The sequence below is a fragment of the Dendrobates tinctorius genome, unplaced genomic scaffold (assembly GCF_039654945.1).
Source record: "Dendrobates tinctorius isolate UK_male_01 unplaced genomic scaffold, ASM3965494v1 ptg000104l, whole genome shotgun sequence".
NCBI lineage: Eukaryota > Metazoa > Chordata > Amphibia > Anura > Dendrobatidae > Dendrobates > Dendrobates tinctorius.
Genome location: NW_027361772.1, coordinates 12,868,284 through 12,883,238, shown reverse-complemented (window position 1 = coordinate 12,883,238; position 14,955 = coordinate 12,868,284). Strand labels below are relative to the sequence as shown.

Genomic DNA, 14,955 nt, shown 5'->3' with positions numbered 1-14,955 from the left:
GACATGACGGCAGACTGTGAGACGGGGCAGAATGCTGGGGCAGAATGCTGGACGCTGGGGCAGAATGCGGGAGACTGGGGCAGAATGCTGGACACTGGGGGCAGAATGCTGGACGCTGGGGCAGAATGCTGGACATGACGGCAGACTGTGAGATGGGGCAGAGTGCTGGATGCTGGGGCAGAAGAATGCTGGACACTGGGGTAGAATACTGGAGACTGGGGCAGAATGCTGGATGCTGGGGCAGAATGCTGGAGACTGGGGCAGAATGCTGGAGACTGGGGCAGAATGCAGACATGGGGCAGAATGCTGGACGCTGGGGGCAGAATGCTGGATGCTGGGGGCAGAATGCTGGATGCTGGGGGCAGGATGCAAGACACTGGGGCAGAATGCTGGACATGGGGGCAGAATGTGACAGTGAGACACAGGAGGGGGCAGAATGTGACAGTGAGACACAGGAGGGGGCAGAATGTGAGACACGGGGCATGATTGGAGACATATGGGGCACAATGGATACTCATGAGGGTGGGATGGGAGAACATATGGCTGAAGCCTGGAATGAGACACACGGGGGTCAGGATGGGGGATATTATTAGCATAGGGGCTAAGGGATACTATTACTGCAGTGATGTATTTATTTTATTTTTTTGAGTATACTCTCTTAAATGGGGGGTGGTCCTGTTACTGTGTAGAGTGACACTATGTCGCCTTTTTTTCTTCATGTGGTGTAATATACAAGTTGGGAAAAAATAAGTAATGTGTTCTGCAAGCGGAGCTATAGATAACTGTGTTATTTCCTGCAGAGACGAGTCCTGGCTGGCAGACGTGATGGCGGTCTGTGCTTTATGAAAGATGAAAAGCAAGGATGAAGGACTTCACCTAGAGACATCACTGGTGAGTTAGTGAGTTACCTGTACAGTTACCTGTACACTGACACTATACAGTGTATACTATAAACAGAGGTCCTGTGTATAATGTCACCCGTGATCACTGTGTTACCTGTACATTATATACAGAGCTCCTGTGTATAATGTCATTGATCACTATATTACCTGTACACAGACACTGCATACTAAATACAGATCTCCTGTGTATAATGTCACTTATGGTCATAGTATTATGTTTTTTTTTTAATTAATGGACAGTATTGTAGTATTCAGTCACCATGTGGTGGTAATGTGTGGTCTGGGCGTGGTGCGGTGGTATTTGTCCCTTGTATGTGCTATAATTTGGTCACTTTGTGGTGGTAATTTGTGGTCTGGTCACGGTGGGGTGGTATTTGTTCCTTGTATGTGATATTATTCGGTCACTATGGTAGCAACATGTGGTCTGGTCTGGTCATGGTATGGCGGTATTTGTTCCTTGTATGTGTTATTATAGGTCACTATGTGATGGTAATATGTGGCCTGGTCATGGTGTAGCGGAATTTGTTCCTTGTATGTGGTATTATAGGTCACTATGTGGTGGTAGTATGTGGTCTGGATATGGTGTAGCAGTATTTGCTCCTTGTATGTGATATTATTGGTCATTTTTAAAAATTGAAAAATAAATAAAAATATACCTAAATTGTATTGCATATTTTAACAAATTTTTAATAGGTTACAGTAGAGTAGAGCCCGGCCAAAAGTGTACCCTGTTATGGTGGCGGCTTAAAAAAATCTTTTGGCCAAAGCAAAATCTGCCAGCTATATATGTGATCTGGTGATGGGAACTGTTAATGTGTGATAGGTGAGAAGTGGAGTTTTTCCAATAGAGAGTGGTGAGACTGTGGACAGTTTGAGGGGTAGAGGCGGGGCTGGGTGGAGCCTGGGCAGAGTCTCAAGGGAGCCCCGAAAATTTTGCCAGTATGGGGCCCCGAAATTCCTAGTGGCAGCCTTGTCAGCAACAGGCGTAAATGCACCTGCCCCACATCCTTGGTGACTGCTTGCACCATCATCAGCACTTCCACTTCCCCGTCCCTTACCGCACGCCTTACGCATTTTGAAATTGATAGGTGTCTTGAAACCAAGTTTTTATTAAAAAAAATGGTACTCTGACCTAATATGGCTGCTGCTTGCAATGCCCTCATCTTTTCTTTTAAAGTCTCTAATTGGTGGCGGTAGACCACTAGATCATATGATGTGACAGCTGCAAGGCATTATAGGGAAGCTTATGCAGAGACACCTAATGCAGTCTTCAGCAGTGTGTGAAATGGCATTCGGCTCCCCTCCACAATGACCTCTACGCAGATCACAGAGCATGCCCACAACAATCTCCTACTGAGTCAGTGAGCATTTCCTGTCCTTTATTTTCTAAGTTCAGGTAGCTGCTGTAGAGAACATCTTTAAATGCTGTTAAGAGAAATTCATGCAAAAGGGACAGAACCATAATCAATCATAAAAATCTACAATCAGAAAAAAGAAACAGATAAAAGAATATTTTTCACTATTTTATTACCGTAATTATTCAAAAATAAAATAGTGGGTACACTCTTTTCAAGAAATGTAAACGGTAACTATCACCAGTCAGGGGCTGCCATTTTTATTTAATAAGAGTGGGCTACTCCAAATTGGTGATTTTTATAAAAATGATCTATTCGCAGAAGCGCTCAGAAGTGTCTGATGCCCCCTGAAGGGGCCCGACTTCTACTAGAAAGCCCCACGTGCATATGAGCATAATGATCGTACAGTTTACAGCGATTAGAGGTGTATTTGGGCATCTCAGCAGAAACGATTTTTTTCACAGAGATAACTCTGGGTGTAATCACACGTTGCATCATTCCAGGCTCTTGATGTGACTTCTCCGCAGTGCTCATTCCTAGCTAAATGATTGGGCTCATTCACTCCCCAATTTCTACAAGTAAATGAAAGAAACAAATCAACACATTCAATCTCCAAGCTTCTGTTCACACGTCACATTCTGTTTAGAACATATAATCGGAATTGGCATCCTCTGCATTCCTGTTATGGAAGCAGAGAGACCCCATTCATTTTTATGTGGTCTTTTTGGTTTCTGCTTTTTTTTTTACAATGGAATATAAAGTTCTACATGTGGGCCTTTTTTCGCCCTCGTTCTAGAAATATACAACAAACTAAAAACAATTGGCCAGTAGGCAAAAAAACACGGCACTCCAGAGAAAAAAAAGGGAAGGTTGTTCGGTGCTCAAGTAAGGTTTCCAACCCGTAAATATGTACAAAAATACTTGGCACTCAAAAATGAAGAAGCAGTATATTCTTTATTTAGCATCCAGACAAAAATAGACTCATATCGTATGAATGTTTTCGGTCCAACAACGGACCTTCATCAGCAAGGTTTTTTGGTTTCTTTTGGTAGAAAACTGCAAAAGATACCGATAGGGTAATAGATATCCTTAGGTGGTAGCAAAGTCTATGCTGGTATTATATAGAGGCTGGAACATGAGTCTATCTGGTTGGAATTAGATAAATGTGACTGGATAAAGCAGGGCTACAGGAATGGGTTAACAGCGCAAGAGTGCAGGCTCTGCAAACAGATACAGCGCTTAGTGCCTGCAGAAGAAATCCAGGGTGCCGCCGTGTGAGGAGGAAGTTCTACATGTGGGCCTTTTTTCCCCCTCGTTCTAGAAATATACAACAAACTAAAAACAATTGGCCCTCATAAGAGCCAAAGGGGCCCCTCTGCTGGAATGCACAGGATGCTGATTCCGATTCTGTTCCGGCAGTATGTTCTAAGTAGAGATGAGTGAACATTGTCGGCTTCCTCCTTATTCGGCAATCTATAGCGCTTACCGAAGAAGCTGCATCGGGAACCCGGATACCTGGAGCGCTCCCGATGATCAGCTGTTCAGAAGCGCAGCTACATGTGTTGCGGCTGTGTGACAGTCACAACACATGCATGGAGAGACTGTGTGTTGGGCATAGGCATTAGAGTATTTTGCTCATAATGGTTGCCATGGCGACACTGATGTCATCATAGGTTGCAAGCCCCACCGCTCATTATGATGTCATAATGGCTGACTATGGGATGGAGGATGTGTGATGGGTATATGGGCACTGGACTATGGGATGGAGGATATGTATGACGGGCATTTGGGTACGGAGCTATGGGATGGCGGATATGTATGATGGGTATATGGGCATGGGACTATGAGATGAAGGATGTGTGATGGGTATATGGGCACTCGACTATGGGATGGCGAATATGTACTGTATGATGGATATATGGGCATGGGACTATGGGATGTAGGATGTGTGATGGGTATATGGGCACTCGACTATGGGATGGAGGATATGCATGATGGGTATATGGGCACGGGACTATGGGATGGAGGATATGTATGATGGGTATATGGGCATGGGACTATGAGATGAAGGATGTGTGATGGGTATATGGGCACTCGACTATGGGATGGCGAATATGTATGATGGATATATGGGCATGGGACTATGGGATGTAGGATGTGTGATGGGTATATGGGCATGGGACTATGGGATGGAGGATGTGTGATGGGTATATGGGCACTCAACTATGGGATGGAGGATATGTATGATGGGTATATGGGCACGGGACTATGGGATGGAGGATGTGTGATGGGTATATGGGCACTCGACTATGGGATGGAGGATGTGTATGATGGGTATATGGGCACGGGCCTATGGGATCGTGGATATGTATGATGGGTATATGGGCACGGGACTATGGGATGGAGGATAATTATAATTTGCTATAACTAACCACAGTTAGTTACTATGCCCGGGCAGTGCCGGGCTCTTCAGCTAGTTTTTCATATTTCTAGTGCAGCAATGCAATTCAATTTTCATATTTCATATTTGCATGCTATAGCGCTACAGAGTGCTGCCTTATCTGTTTGATTGTATTTGAGTTGGCTACTCTAGGTTAAACACCTGTTCAGACCTGATTTATGTTTGGATGTGACGGTCAGTTTTTTGTTATTTGTATGTAGTAGCCTTCTGACTGAGCACTCCACCCCTTAGCCTCAGGCATTTTTAATTGCAACAGAATTCTACCCCTCCATAGAGATATAGACTTCAGTCCAAGAGAGGATTCACATTAGGTTCCCAGAGAGATGTAGACTACCTAAGAGAGGATTGGCGTTAGGTCCTGGCAAACGAGAATCACCTTATCGTGGCTGCCAGGTACACATGAATTGGCCAATTTATGAACTAAGCATTCTCAAGTTTTTGTATTTCTAGTGCAGAAATGCAAGCAAATTTTCATATTTGCATGCTATAGCCCTACAGAGTGCTGCTTTATTTGTTTGAGATAAATATGAAATGCATGTAAAATAGGCATAGCTATGAGATGACGGACAGATATCAGAGATAGACAAGGAAGCTGTACTTACGTAAAAGTCACTTCTGATCCATCTATCCACTTCCAGATGTGAGGGTCCCTTGCGTCTCGTCTCAGTCCTATCCAATAACTACCGGGGCTTCCAAAAACTGTATTCAAAGAATCCTACAACCAAACATCATTCAACATGTGAAGCTGAATTTGGTTTTAGTTTCTCTGTCATTAAGTTCCTATTTTTCCCAGTTAACCTGATTATTAACCCCTTTAGGTCCAGGCAAATTTTAATTTTTCTGCTTTTGTTTTTTTTTTTTGTTTTGTTCTCCTTTTCTTCCAAAAGCCGTAATTTGTATTTTTACTTTTCAGTTGACAGCCAAATTAGAGCTTGATTTTTTTTTTTTTTGTGGAATGAGTTGGAGTTTTTAATGACACCATTCATTTTGTCCTAAAATGTACTGGGAAACGAGAACAAAAAATTCCAGATGGGATGAAATGCTGAGAAATTGCAATCATAATATTGATTTTTTGTGGGAAGGTTTGGGGGTTGTTTTTATGATATTCATTGTGTAGTAAAAATTGACCTGGAGACTTGATTCTTTGGGTCAGTACGAGTATGATGATATAAAATGTGCATAGATTATTTTTTAAGTGGTGGAAAAGAAAATATTCAGCAGTTTGCAATAAAATAAAATAAATATCGTAAATAATATTTTGTTTGTGTTGACATTTTCAGAAAACTGTGATGTTTTTATTTCTCCATGGATGGAGCTGTGTGAGGGTTTGTTTTTTGCATGACAAGCTGATGTTTTCATTGATATCACTCTGGGCTACATCTAATTTTTTGCTAACTTTTTACTATATAGCTTTTACAGATTTGCTGTGACTGAACAAATGCAATTCTGGTGTTGAATTTTTTTTTTCCTCTCTACAACATTTACCATATGGGTTAATTTTTTATTTCAATAGACCTACCTTTTATACTGTATATATATATATTTTTTATACTTTTGTTTTTAACTTTATATTTTAGTTACCTTACGGAGCATGAACGTGTGAGTATATAGTGTAAAGTACCTGAGGCTGAGCTTTACAGAATCACCAAAATGGCAGCCTACTGCCAATGGGAGAAGGTGACATATAGATGCTGCTATAAGAGGTTGACAATTACATCTAAATGGTTAACAGCAGTGACTGGAGTTCAGCTCCAGCTTCTGCTGTTAGAGACAGATGCCGACTACGTAACACAGCCAGCATCTGCCATGTGTGGAGTGAGTTCAGCTCCAGCTTCTGCTGTTGGAGACAGATGCCAGATATGTAACACAGCCGGCTTCTGCCCTGTGTGGAGCGAGTTCAGCTCCAGCTTCTGCTGTTGGAGACAGATGCAAGATATGTTACACAGCCGGCATCTGCCATGTGTGGAGCGAGTTCAGCTCCAGCTTCTGCTGTTGGAGACAGATGCCAGATATGTAACACAGCCAACATCTGCCATGTGTGGAGCGAGTTCAGCTTCAGCGTCTGCTGTTGGAGACAGATGCCGGATATGATACACAGCCGGCATCTGCCATGTGTGGAGTGAGTTCAGCTCCAGCTTCTGCTGTTGGAGACAGATGCCAGATATGTTACACAGCCGGCATCTGCCATGTGTGGAGTGAGTTCAGCTCCAGCTTCTGCTGTTGGAGACAGATGCCAGATATGTAACACAGCCGGCATCTGCCATGTGTGGAGCGAGTTCAGCTCTTGAGCTCCTGTCACACTTGCAGATACCAGAGCACAACATACCGTACGCTGAGCGGAGGGTTTAAAAAGAATTGGATATGTTGCCAATATAAAAATCGGTGGGGGTGCGACTCTCTGCACCCCTACTGCTCAGCTAAAAACAACTCCAGCAAGAGCTTGAGGGTAAAGCGTGTATGGAGCTGGAAGATCACAACACTGTGTACTGTCTAGTGACCATTCTGGGGTACTGCAGGTCAGCTTCTATTCATTTTGATAACTGAATAATCTCCTGCACAATGGTAGAGTTAGTTCTGGGAGGTAAGGTGAAGGGCATTTCTTTAGGTGAAGCAATAGGGCCTTTCAGTGGAAAAAAAGATTGGTTTGAGACTGGTACAGGTGTTGAATTAGGTGGAATGATAAGAGTATTGTCATGGTCACGTGTGACTGGACTTGATAATGTCACGCGAAACCCGTCCTGTGTGACACGACCCGCAGGTCGATAACTAAAACAACAAGACACGGCACGTGTAACTGTCCTGTGTGACACGACCCGCAGACTGGTAACTAAAACAACAAGACATGGGGGAAGGGGAAACAATTACAATGGTGGCCCTGCGATAGGGAATGGGGACATGGAGACCTCCTGCACTCCCCTGAGTCAGTGTCTCTACACTCCTAACGATCCCTAGGCCGGTTCCGCACCGAGCACCGATCAGGATACCTGAAATCCCTAGCTCGCCCTGAACCAATTCCTTACTAGTGAAGTGGACGGTGCAGAAACTAATCCCATTGAAAAGTATCCCAGGAAAATCTTTTGAGGATTCACGTTCTAAAGCCATATTAGTTCTCCATCAGGTGAGTGCATGAACTAGTGCACCCATCAAAGACTATTGTATATTGTGTTTACGCACTTAAGGTGCCCCGTTTTGTCTGTTTTTCTGTCCCCAACAGGGTTTTATTGTTTGTTTCATTGCAGCCATTTGGTCTCTGAGCTCCTTGGCCAGTTCCTTTGACCTCATGATTCTCATTTGGTCTGACATGCACTGTGAGCTGTGAGGTCTTATATAGACAGGTGTGTGCCTTTACAAATCAAGTCCTATCAGTTTAATGAAACACAGTTGGACTCCAATGAAGGAATAGAACCATCTCAAGGAGGAACACAAGGAAATGGACAGCATCTGACTTAAATATGAGTGTCTGAGCAAAGGGTCTGAATACCTAAGACCATGTGATATTTCAGTTTTTATTTTTTGATAAATTTGCAAAAATTTCTACATTTCTGCTTTTTCAGTCAAAATGGGGTGCAGAGTGTACATTAATGAGAAAAAAATGAACTTTTTTGAATTTACCAAATGAGCACAGCATGTGAATGAGATTTTCATTGGCTGCTGCACTTTACATAGGCAGTAACCAAGAGGACAAAGTTCACTTTATTATACTGAGAGATATGTCATCTTGCCAGACTCTGGGAAGGCACTGACTGCCCTGGTCCAAGAAGTGGCTCAAACCAGTGGAGCATTGTTTCATTTTACAGTGCACAGAGGAGTGGGATACTCATAAATAATTTGGCATTGGGGGCTATAACCCCTCTTTACCCTCCCGGTACACCACGGAGAATGAACCATTTTGTTTCATTGGTTGTTGGGTCTGTATTGAAATGCCCCACACTGAATGATGATGTTTCTTGAAGATTTTCTAATATGACCCCTTTATATGCTGATCATCCCCTGAAATGCCCTATTGCTTAACACTGGCTATAAAAAAGGTAACATGTCTGCTTCTTCTTACATACATCACTCACCGACTCATTCCTGTCTTTTATCATGGCTAGAAAAGAGTTAGCTTTGTAGCATTCATCTTGGGCACCATCCCAGGTTCTCAATTCCGCAGAGAGATAATAACACGAAGAGCCGATGGTACGCCAGCCAACGGGGCACACTGTGCATATTTTACCTATGTAAATGAGAGAATAAATGATACGGAAGTAGAAGCAGCATTCAGATTGTGATCACTAGAGTTGAACAGTGGTGTACCTACCATAGAGACACTGATATAGGGTACATGGCTAAAAGGGGCACTGAACTATGGTGAAAATGTCACACTGTCTAGCAGTAGCTCTGGTCTGTTCCTACTCCCAGACCATGGACCCCAATACCTATGCTGCATATAATATGAAGAGTACTAGATACTAGTCTAGTTTAGTTTCCTTCATTCAGGAAAAACATTTAGGCTGCGTTCACACGTCGCGGTTTTTTCTAGTTTTCGCAGCGGTTTTTAACGCACGTTTTTGCTGCAAAAACGCGAAAAACAGCATCCCATGAATTCCTATGGGATTCCGCAATGCTGTGCTAATGCTGCGGATTTTCCCGCATCACGGAAAAATACGCAGCATGCTCATTAATTTTGCAGAATCGCGGGGATCCCGCCCACATAGGAATGCATTGTTCTGCTTACTTTCCACATGTGGCTGTGCCCACCATGCGAAAAGTAAGCAGAACATTTGCGGATGGTACCCACGGTCCGGAGGAGAGGAGACTGTCCTCCGGGCTGTGGGTACCATATCCCTTTAAAAAAAAGAATAAAAAATCGGGTTATATTCAACTTCCGGTGTCCCACGCAGCCTTCCCGGGCCTCAGCAATGCTCCCGTTCCCAGTAATGCCTTGCGAGACCTTTGATGACATTGCGCCCTCGCGATTACTATAGCGGTCCCTATTCCTCGTGAGATCGCTACAGTATCGCGAGACTGCGACGTCATCAAAGGTCTCGCAAGTCATTACTGGGAACAGGAGCATTGCTGAGGCCCGGGAAGGCTGCGTGGGACGCCGGAAGGTGAATATAACCTGATTTTTTTATTTTTTTTATTATTTTTAACATTAGATCTTTTTACTACTGATGCTGCATAGGTGGCCTCAATAGTAAAAAATTGGTCACACTAGTCAAACACTATGTTTGATGAGTGTGACCAACCTGTCAATCAGTTCTCCAAGCGATGCTATAGATCGCTTGGAAAGCGCTAGCATTCTGCAAGCTAATTACGTGTGCAAATCGCTAGTTTTTCTGTGGGAATTTAAAATGCGCACATAGTCTTAAACTTTCTAACTTCCTTAGTCTCCTCTCTAAATGCTCATACCAAGGCAAAGATGCCTATTGACTTCCAACAGAAGAACCATCTAGAGCAGTGTTTCTCAACTCCAGTTCTCAAGACCCACCAACAGGTCATGTTTTCTTAGTATTGCACAGGTGATGGAATTATCACCTGTGCAATACTAAGGAAATCCTGAAAACATGACCTGTTGGTGGGTCTTGAGGACTGGAGGAGAAACACTGATCTAGAGAATCGCTTACCCATAGAATCAGTGAGATCTGTGACTTTTGTCTTCAGGTTGTCCATCTCCTCTACTTCATCCTTCTGGTATTCGGAAACTGTAGGTATTAATGTAATTTAGAAAAGTTCAATGCCACATCCTAATTCATTCTATATTGATATTTATCCAAATACTGTGAATTCTGTACGTCGAATACAATTATTCTAGAAAGTGGTAGAAGATAGAGTAGAGCTGTGTCTAAGTTAGGGTACCGTTACACCTAGCGACTCACCAGCGATCCCGACCAGCAATATGATGCGGTCAGGATCGCTGGTGAATCGCTAGGTGGTCGCTAGTGAGCTGCCACTCAGGCAGATCTCACCAGCGACATCGCTGGGGACGGGGATCGCTACTTACCTGTCAGACGCGGCGATCCTGCGTCCTCCCGCCCGGCTCCACACGTCGCTCGTCGTCACAGCAGGAAGCGCCGCAGGAAGTGGCCGACGAGGAATGGTCCAGCAGCTTCTCGCGCGATCAGCGATAACCAGCGGGGGAACCGGTCGGAGGTAAGTATCACATGCAGCGATATCGCTAGCAATATCGCTGTAAAGTCACAAAATCGGTGACTTTACAGCGATATTGCTAGCGATATCGCAGTGTGTAACGGGGGCTTTAGTTTCCCTTCCCTACTTGTAGTTGTGCAGTTACCTTGCTCATTTATCATCTTCAGTTGTTTGTTGACAGATGAATCTGCAGAAACAGAATATTTTTTTTTTATCAAGATCATTGGACACAGTCAGATAGAACACTGTTGTTGATCGTTAAAATGGTCCTAGACATAAATGGATTCCATCCCAAGTCTTCAGGGACCTTCAGACGGTCTACTACTGCTTCCAACCGGACTAAACAGCGATTATACAAGTTCGATTTCTGAACCTATAGTTTTATCCAAGATGTAAACCCAGTACTAGAAGTTTCTGGCAGCTGCCTATCCCTTCTACATGCAATTTGGACTGACAAAAATTTAATGCCTATGGCCAGCTTGACGTCGTGAAAAGAAATCTTTTCCATTGTACATTTTGATTTTGTCAAAGTGTAACTTCAAATTTCATTAAGTTTTTAGTTCTAAAATTATGTGTTAGTAATTTAATGTATCTTTAAGGAGGCAGGGACTCAATTTTTCAGTTACAGAGGTCCAGCACCCCTGATCTCACTCACACAACCATAGATTTATCACTGATATACCTGTTCTTGTCTGACCCTGAATCTATCCTGGGAGTGCTAAAGCTGCATTTGCACTGAAAAATAATCGTGAATGAGCATTCTTAAAAATACTCGTTTCACAATTATATTGTAGTGTTAACAGGCTGCTGAACGCTCGTTCATCAGGTGCAATGATCTTTTGCGCAAGGCAAAAGATCATCATTCTTGACGGTGCATCGTCCTGTGCAGTCAAGATCTGTGCTGCCAAGAATTTCGGCAGCCTGTATGCTCTGAATTACATATTACAGATTGCCTTGTGTGCATGGTTTACTGTGGCCTTCCTGTGTAAACAGGCTAGTAAGCCACTTCCGATCTGTAAAGGTTTATCGATTGACACCGGTCGGTCCATATAATAGAACCGTATTACTTTGCCCCCCCACAATCAACAGTAGAGATTTCCCATATCCCTTGTTTGAATGGAGCATTCCAGTTGTGTCTATGGGACTTACCAAGATAACATATAATACTTGGTTTTCAAAGTCCGGTCTATTGCATTTCAATGGAGAAGTAGCATGTTTCTGTAACCTTCACTCTATTTAAATGGGTCTAACTGGAACTCAATTCTCATAATTGACAGTGAGACCCCCAGTGATATTACACTTATCATCTATCCATTTATTGTTAATATATATTGTACAACTATGTGGTTGGAACCTGTAGATTGGAATTATGGAACCTTTTGGATAAGTTGCTTGAGTGGCAAATATCTTATGTATAACGCCTGTATGAGATGAAAAACTGAAACTCTTTGTGACTGAATAGTCGCACATTTAACCTGTGGACATGTGCAGTGAGGTTTTCAGGAAAAAGCAGCTATGTTATTCTAATTCTTGGACAATTCCTTTAATAAACAGGTTGATGTCCATCTGGGTCATCTGGTTATTGTTTGGAGAACTTTTAGACAAAGATCCTTTTTCTATCTTTCTATAGTACTGTTCTCCTTCTCGCGACACTCCTTATACTTACTGAATGCACATACAATGATTATCAGGAGTATACAGATCAGAAAGATTAAGGCAAGGAGAGCGATTCTGAATACTAAAGACCTCTTCCTCCCAAAACAGGATTCCACTACAACAGAAAAAAATATGCTTGTGTCATTAATAATATTCATTGAAACCACTCCATTTTTTACTCATGGTAACCTACTCCCATATCTCATTCATAGAGCCAGAAATGAGTGCGGCATGGGTTACAAGAATCCTCACAAAACTAACAAGGTTTACAATGTCACCCAAGGAATCACCTGCCTAAAATGAATCATGAGGGAAAACAAGACCTCAATCTAACTTTCTTGGACAACCATAATTACTAGGCTTCTGGTCCAATATAGATTTGACCACTGAATGTACACCAGGATTGCCCCACTGTACTAACCACAGTCTATACTATGACAATGGGATACTGGCTACTGTACAGAATATTAACTATACCACTGACCCACCTGGGAGTATAGACAAATTATACAGATATAGAAATATTTCTTCAAATAAAGCTGATATCACTGGTATACAGATTATTGTGAAACATACCTGAAATAACTAAGCACACCTAGTATACAAACGTAGTCTATGGTGAATAAAATATTACATATTCTGTATATGGTGATGGTGAATGAAATAGATAGATAATAGAATTATACTTTACATTTGCCCCTTATAGTGTTTTCTTCAATTGTCCGAAATACATCATCAATAATGATTCCATTGTCCTTTTCCAACTGTCCTGTGGAACAAATCATAGGACTTTAGTTTCTTAACTCTAGCACATTGCATTCTTACCGTCTCACCAAATCCACCTTAACTATATTATTTCCTTCTTACCATTGCCAATACTCTTCCCGTCCATTCTTTTATCTGATGCACCTTCCATAATAATGTTTTTTTTATCTCTTTATGTACCTCTTTATATATTCTCCAGACGGGGAGGAGGAAGTCGACTGTAGAAAAGGGAATTTTTTTTAATATGGGATAGTTCACTTTACACCTATACTAACCTATAATTAGGTAGGATTGCCAATATAAATTAAAGCTAAAAATATTCCCACATAACGAGCTTTGGTGCGGTTTTATTTTATCTTTCACTTTTGGTTTTGATTTTGCTTATATCTTTCCGTAAAATTCAAAGGGTCATTTAAGAAAATGACAAAATAAAATGGGAATTTGGTATTTTAGTGACAGCAGAAATAAACTACGTGGTTCCTTTAGTCTGGGCATTTTTAACGTATCTAATGGTTTTGATTGAGTCCCCCTTTGTTATGAATTCTTTATTTATTAAACAGTAAATTACATACATAATAAGAATAAATGTAAGAAGAACACTAAGAGAAGTTTCAAACAGGGGTGAAAAGACCAAAAAAGTAACCAGATTAAGCTATAATAACAAATGACAGGTAAAAGTAATACTAGACATATCCATATCAATGTAGGTGACCGAAGTGAGAAAGGATTGTGAGAGAAACAGATAAAAAGAGGGATAATGAAAAGAACAATAATAGACCATCTGATGGGAGGCGAGGAAGCAAGGTGGGGTATATCGTAGGATGCGTGTGATGTGCAGTGCATGCTTTTTGATGGTCTTCTTAGTCTACGGTGACCAAACTTTGAGGAAGTGTGGATGTGTATGGGACTCCCAACTAAAAAGCTCCTCAAGGCGGTATATCAAATGTGTTTTAGATAGTCATTCTGAGTGAGTAGAGGGTGTTGATTGTTTCCAATGTAAAGGAATCAAGTATTTTGTGACTTCTAAAAGAAGTGCCAACAGATTGGGTTTCCGAACTGTAAAGCTTTTGAGAGGGCAAGATAACAAGATCTCTACTGTCTATTAACCTTAAGTGGCCTTCAGCTTGATCTCGAGACATGGGAACTTTATGGATGAATGATCCGTAGGAAGATCGATTTTGTGCAAGCCTAGATAAGTCCACCAGGGTCTTTTCTGCTGTTATCTTGATAGTATCGACCCACCGGGATGCTTGAGTTCCTCTTTTGCATTTTTCCTGCTATTCTTCTGACCATGATGTCCTTCTCTAGTGATTGCTTCCTTCGTATGATGTGTCCAAAGTGGGCAAGTTGTAGCTAGTTTATCCTTGGCTTTTTAGTGTGTGCTTCATTAGACCAAAATCGTATAGTGTCAATTCTATTTCAGCCCAGAAAGGTTTAGTTTTAGTTCAGAGTCAAAATACATGAGTTTGATTCTGCCAGTCCTAAGTAATGTAGAAATTCAGGAGTACTGTACTAGCGGGAATATTGGATCAAACTCAGACATGCAATGATTTTTGTCTTGGGCAGACTCTGTCCAAGCAAAAAAAATCAATATACGCCTATAGTGAAGATATTATAGTTTAAGGTTTTAAAGTATAAACAGTATAGACACCATCAAGAATTAACTTTAAATACAGACCAAAGT

The 14,955-nt window shown here is 41.9% G+C and overlaps 1 protein-coding gene across 1 annotated transcript; it reads right to left on the bottom strand.

The window, feature by feature from the left end:
* Positions 1-2,412: 2,412 nt before the first annotated feature.
* LOC141100458 (CD209 antigen-like protein C) lies at positions 2,413-13,426 on the bottom strand. Its single transcript, XM_073588965.1, has 8 exons — positions 13,374-13,426; positions 13,198-13,275; positions 12,517-12,621; positions 10,996-11,037; positions 10,328-10,405; positions 8,783-8,934; positions 5,321-5,433; positions 2,413-2,829 (listed from the first exon to the last, which is right to left on the bottom strand). The coding sequence occupies exons 1-8, from the start codon at positions 13,420-13,422 to the stop codon at positions 2,697-2,699; spliced, it is 750 nt and encodes a 249-aa protein (XP_073445066.1). The 5' UTR covers positions 13,423-13,426; the 3' UTR covers positions 2,413-2,696.
* Between the last annotated feature and the right edge of the window lie 1,529 nt (positions 13,427-14,955).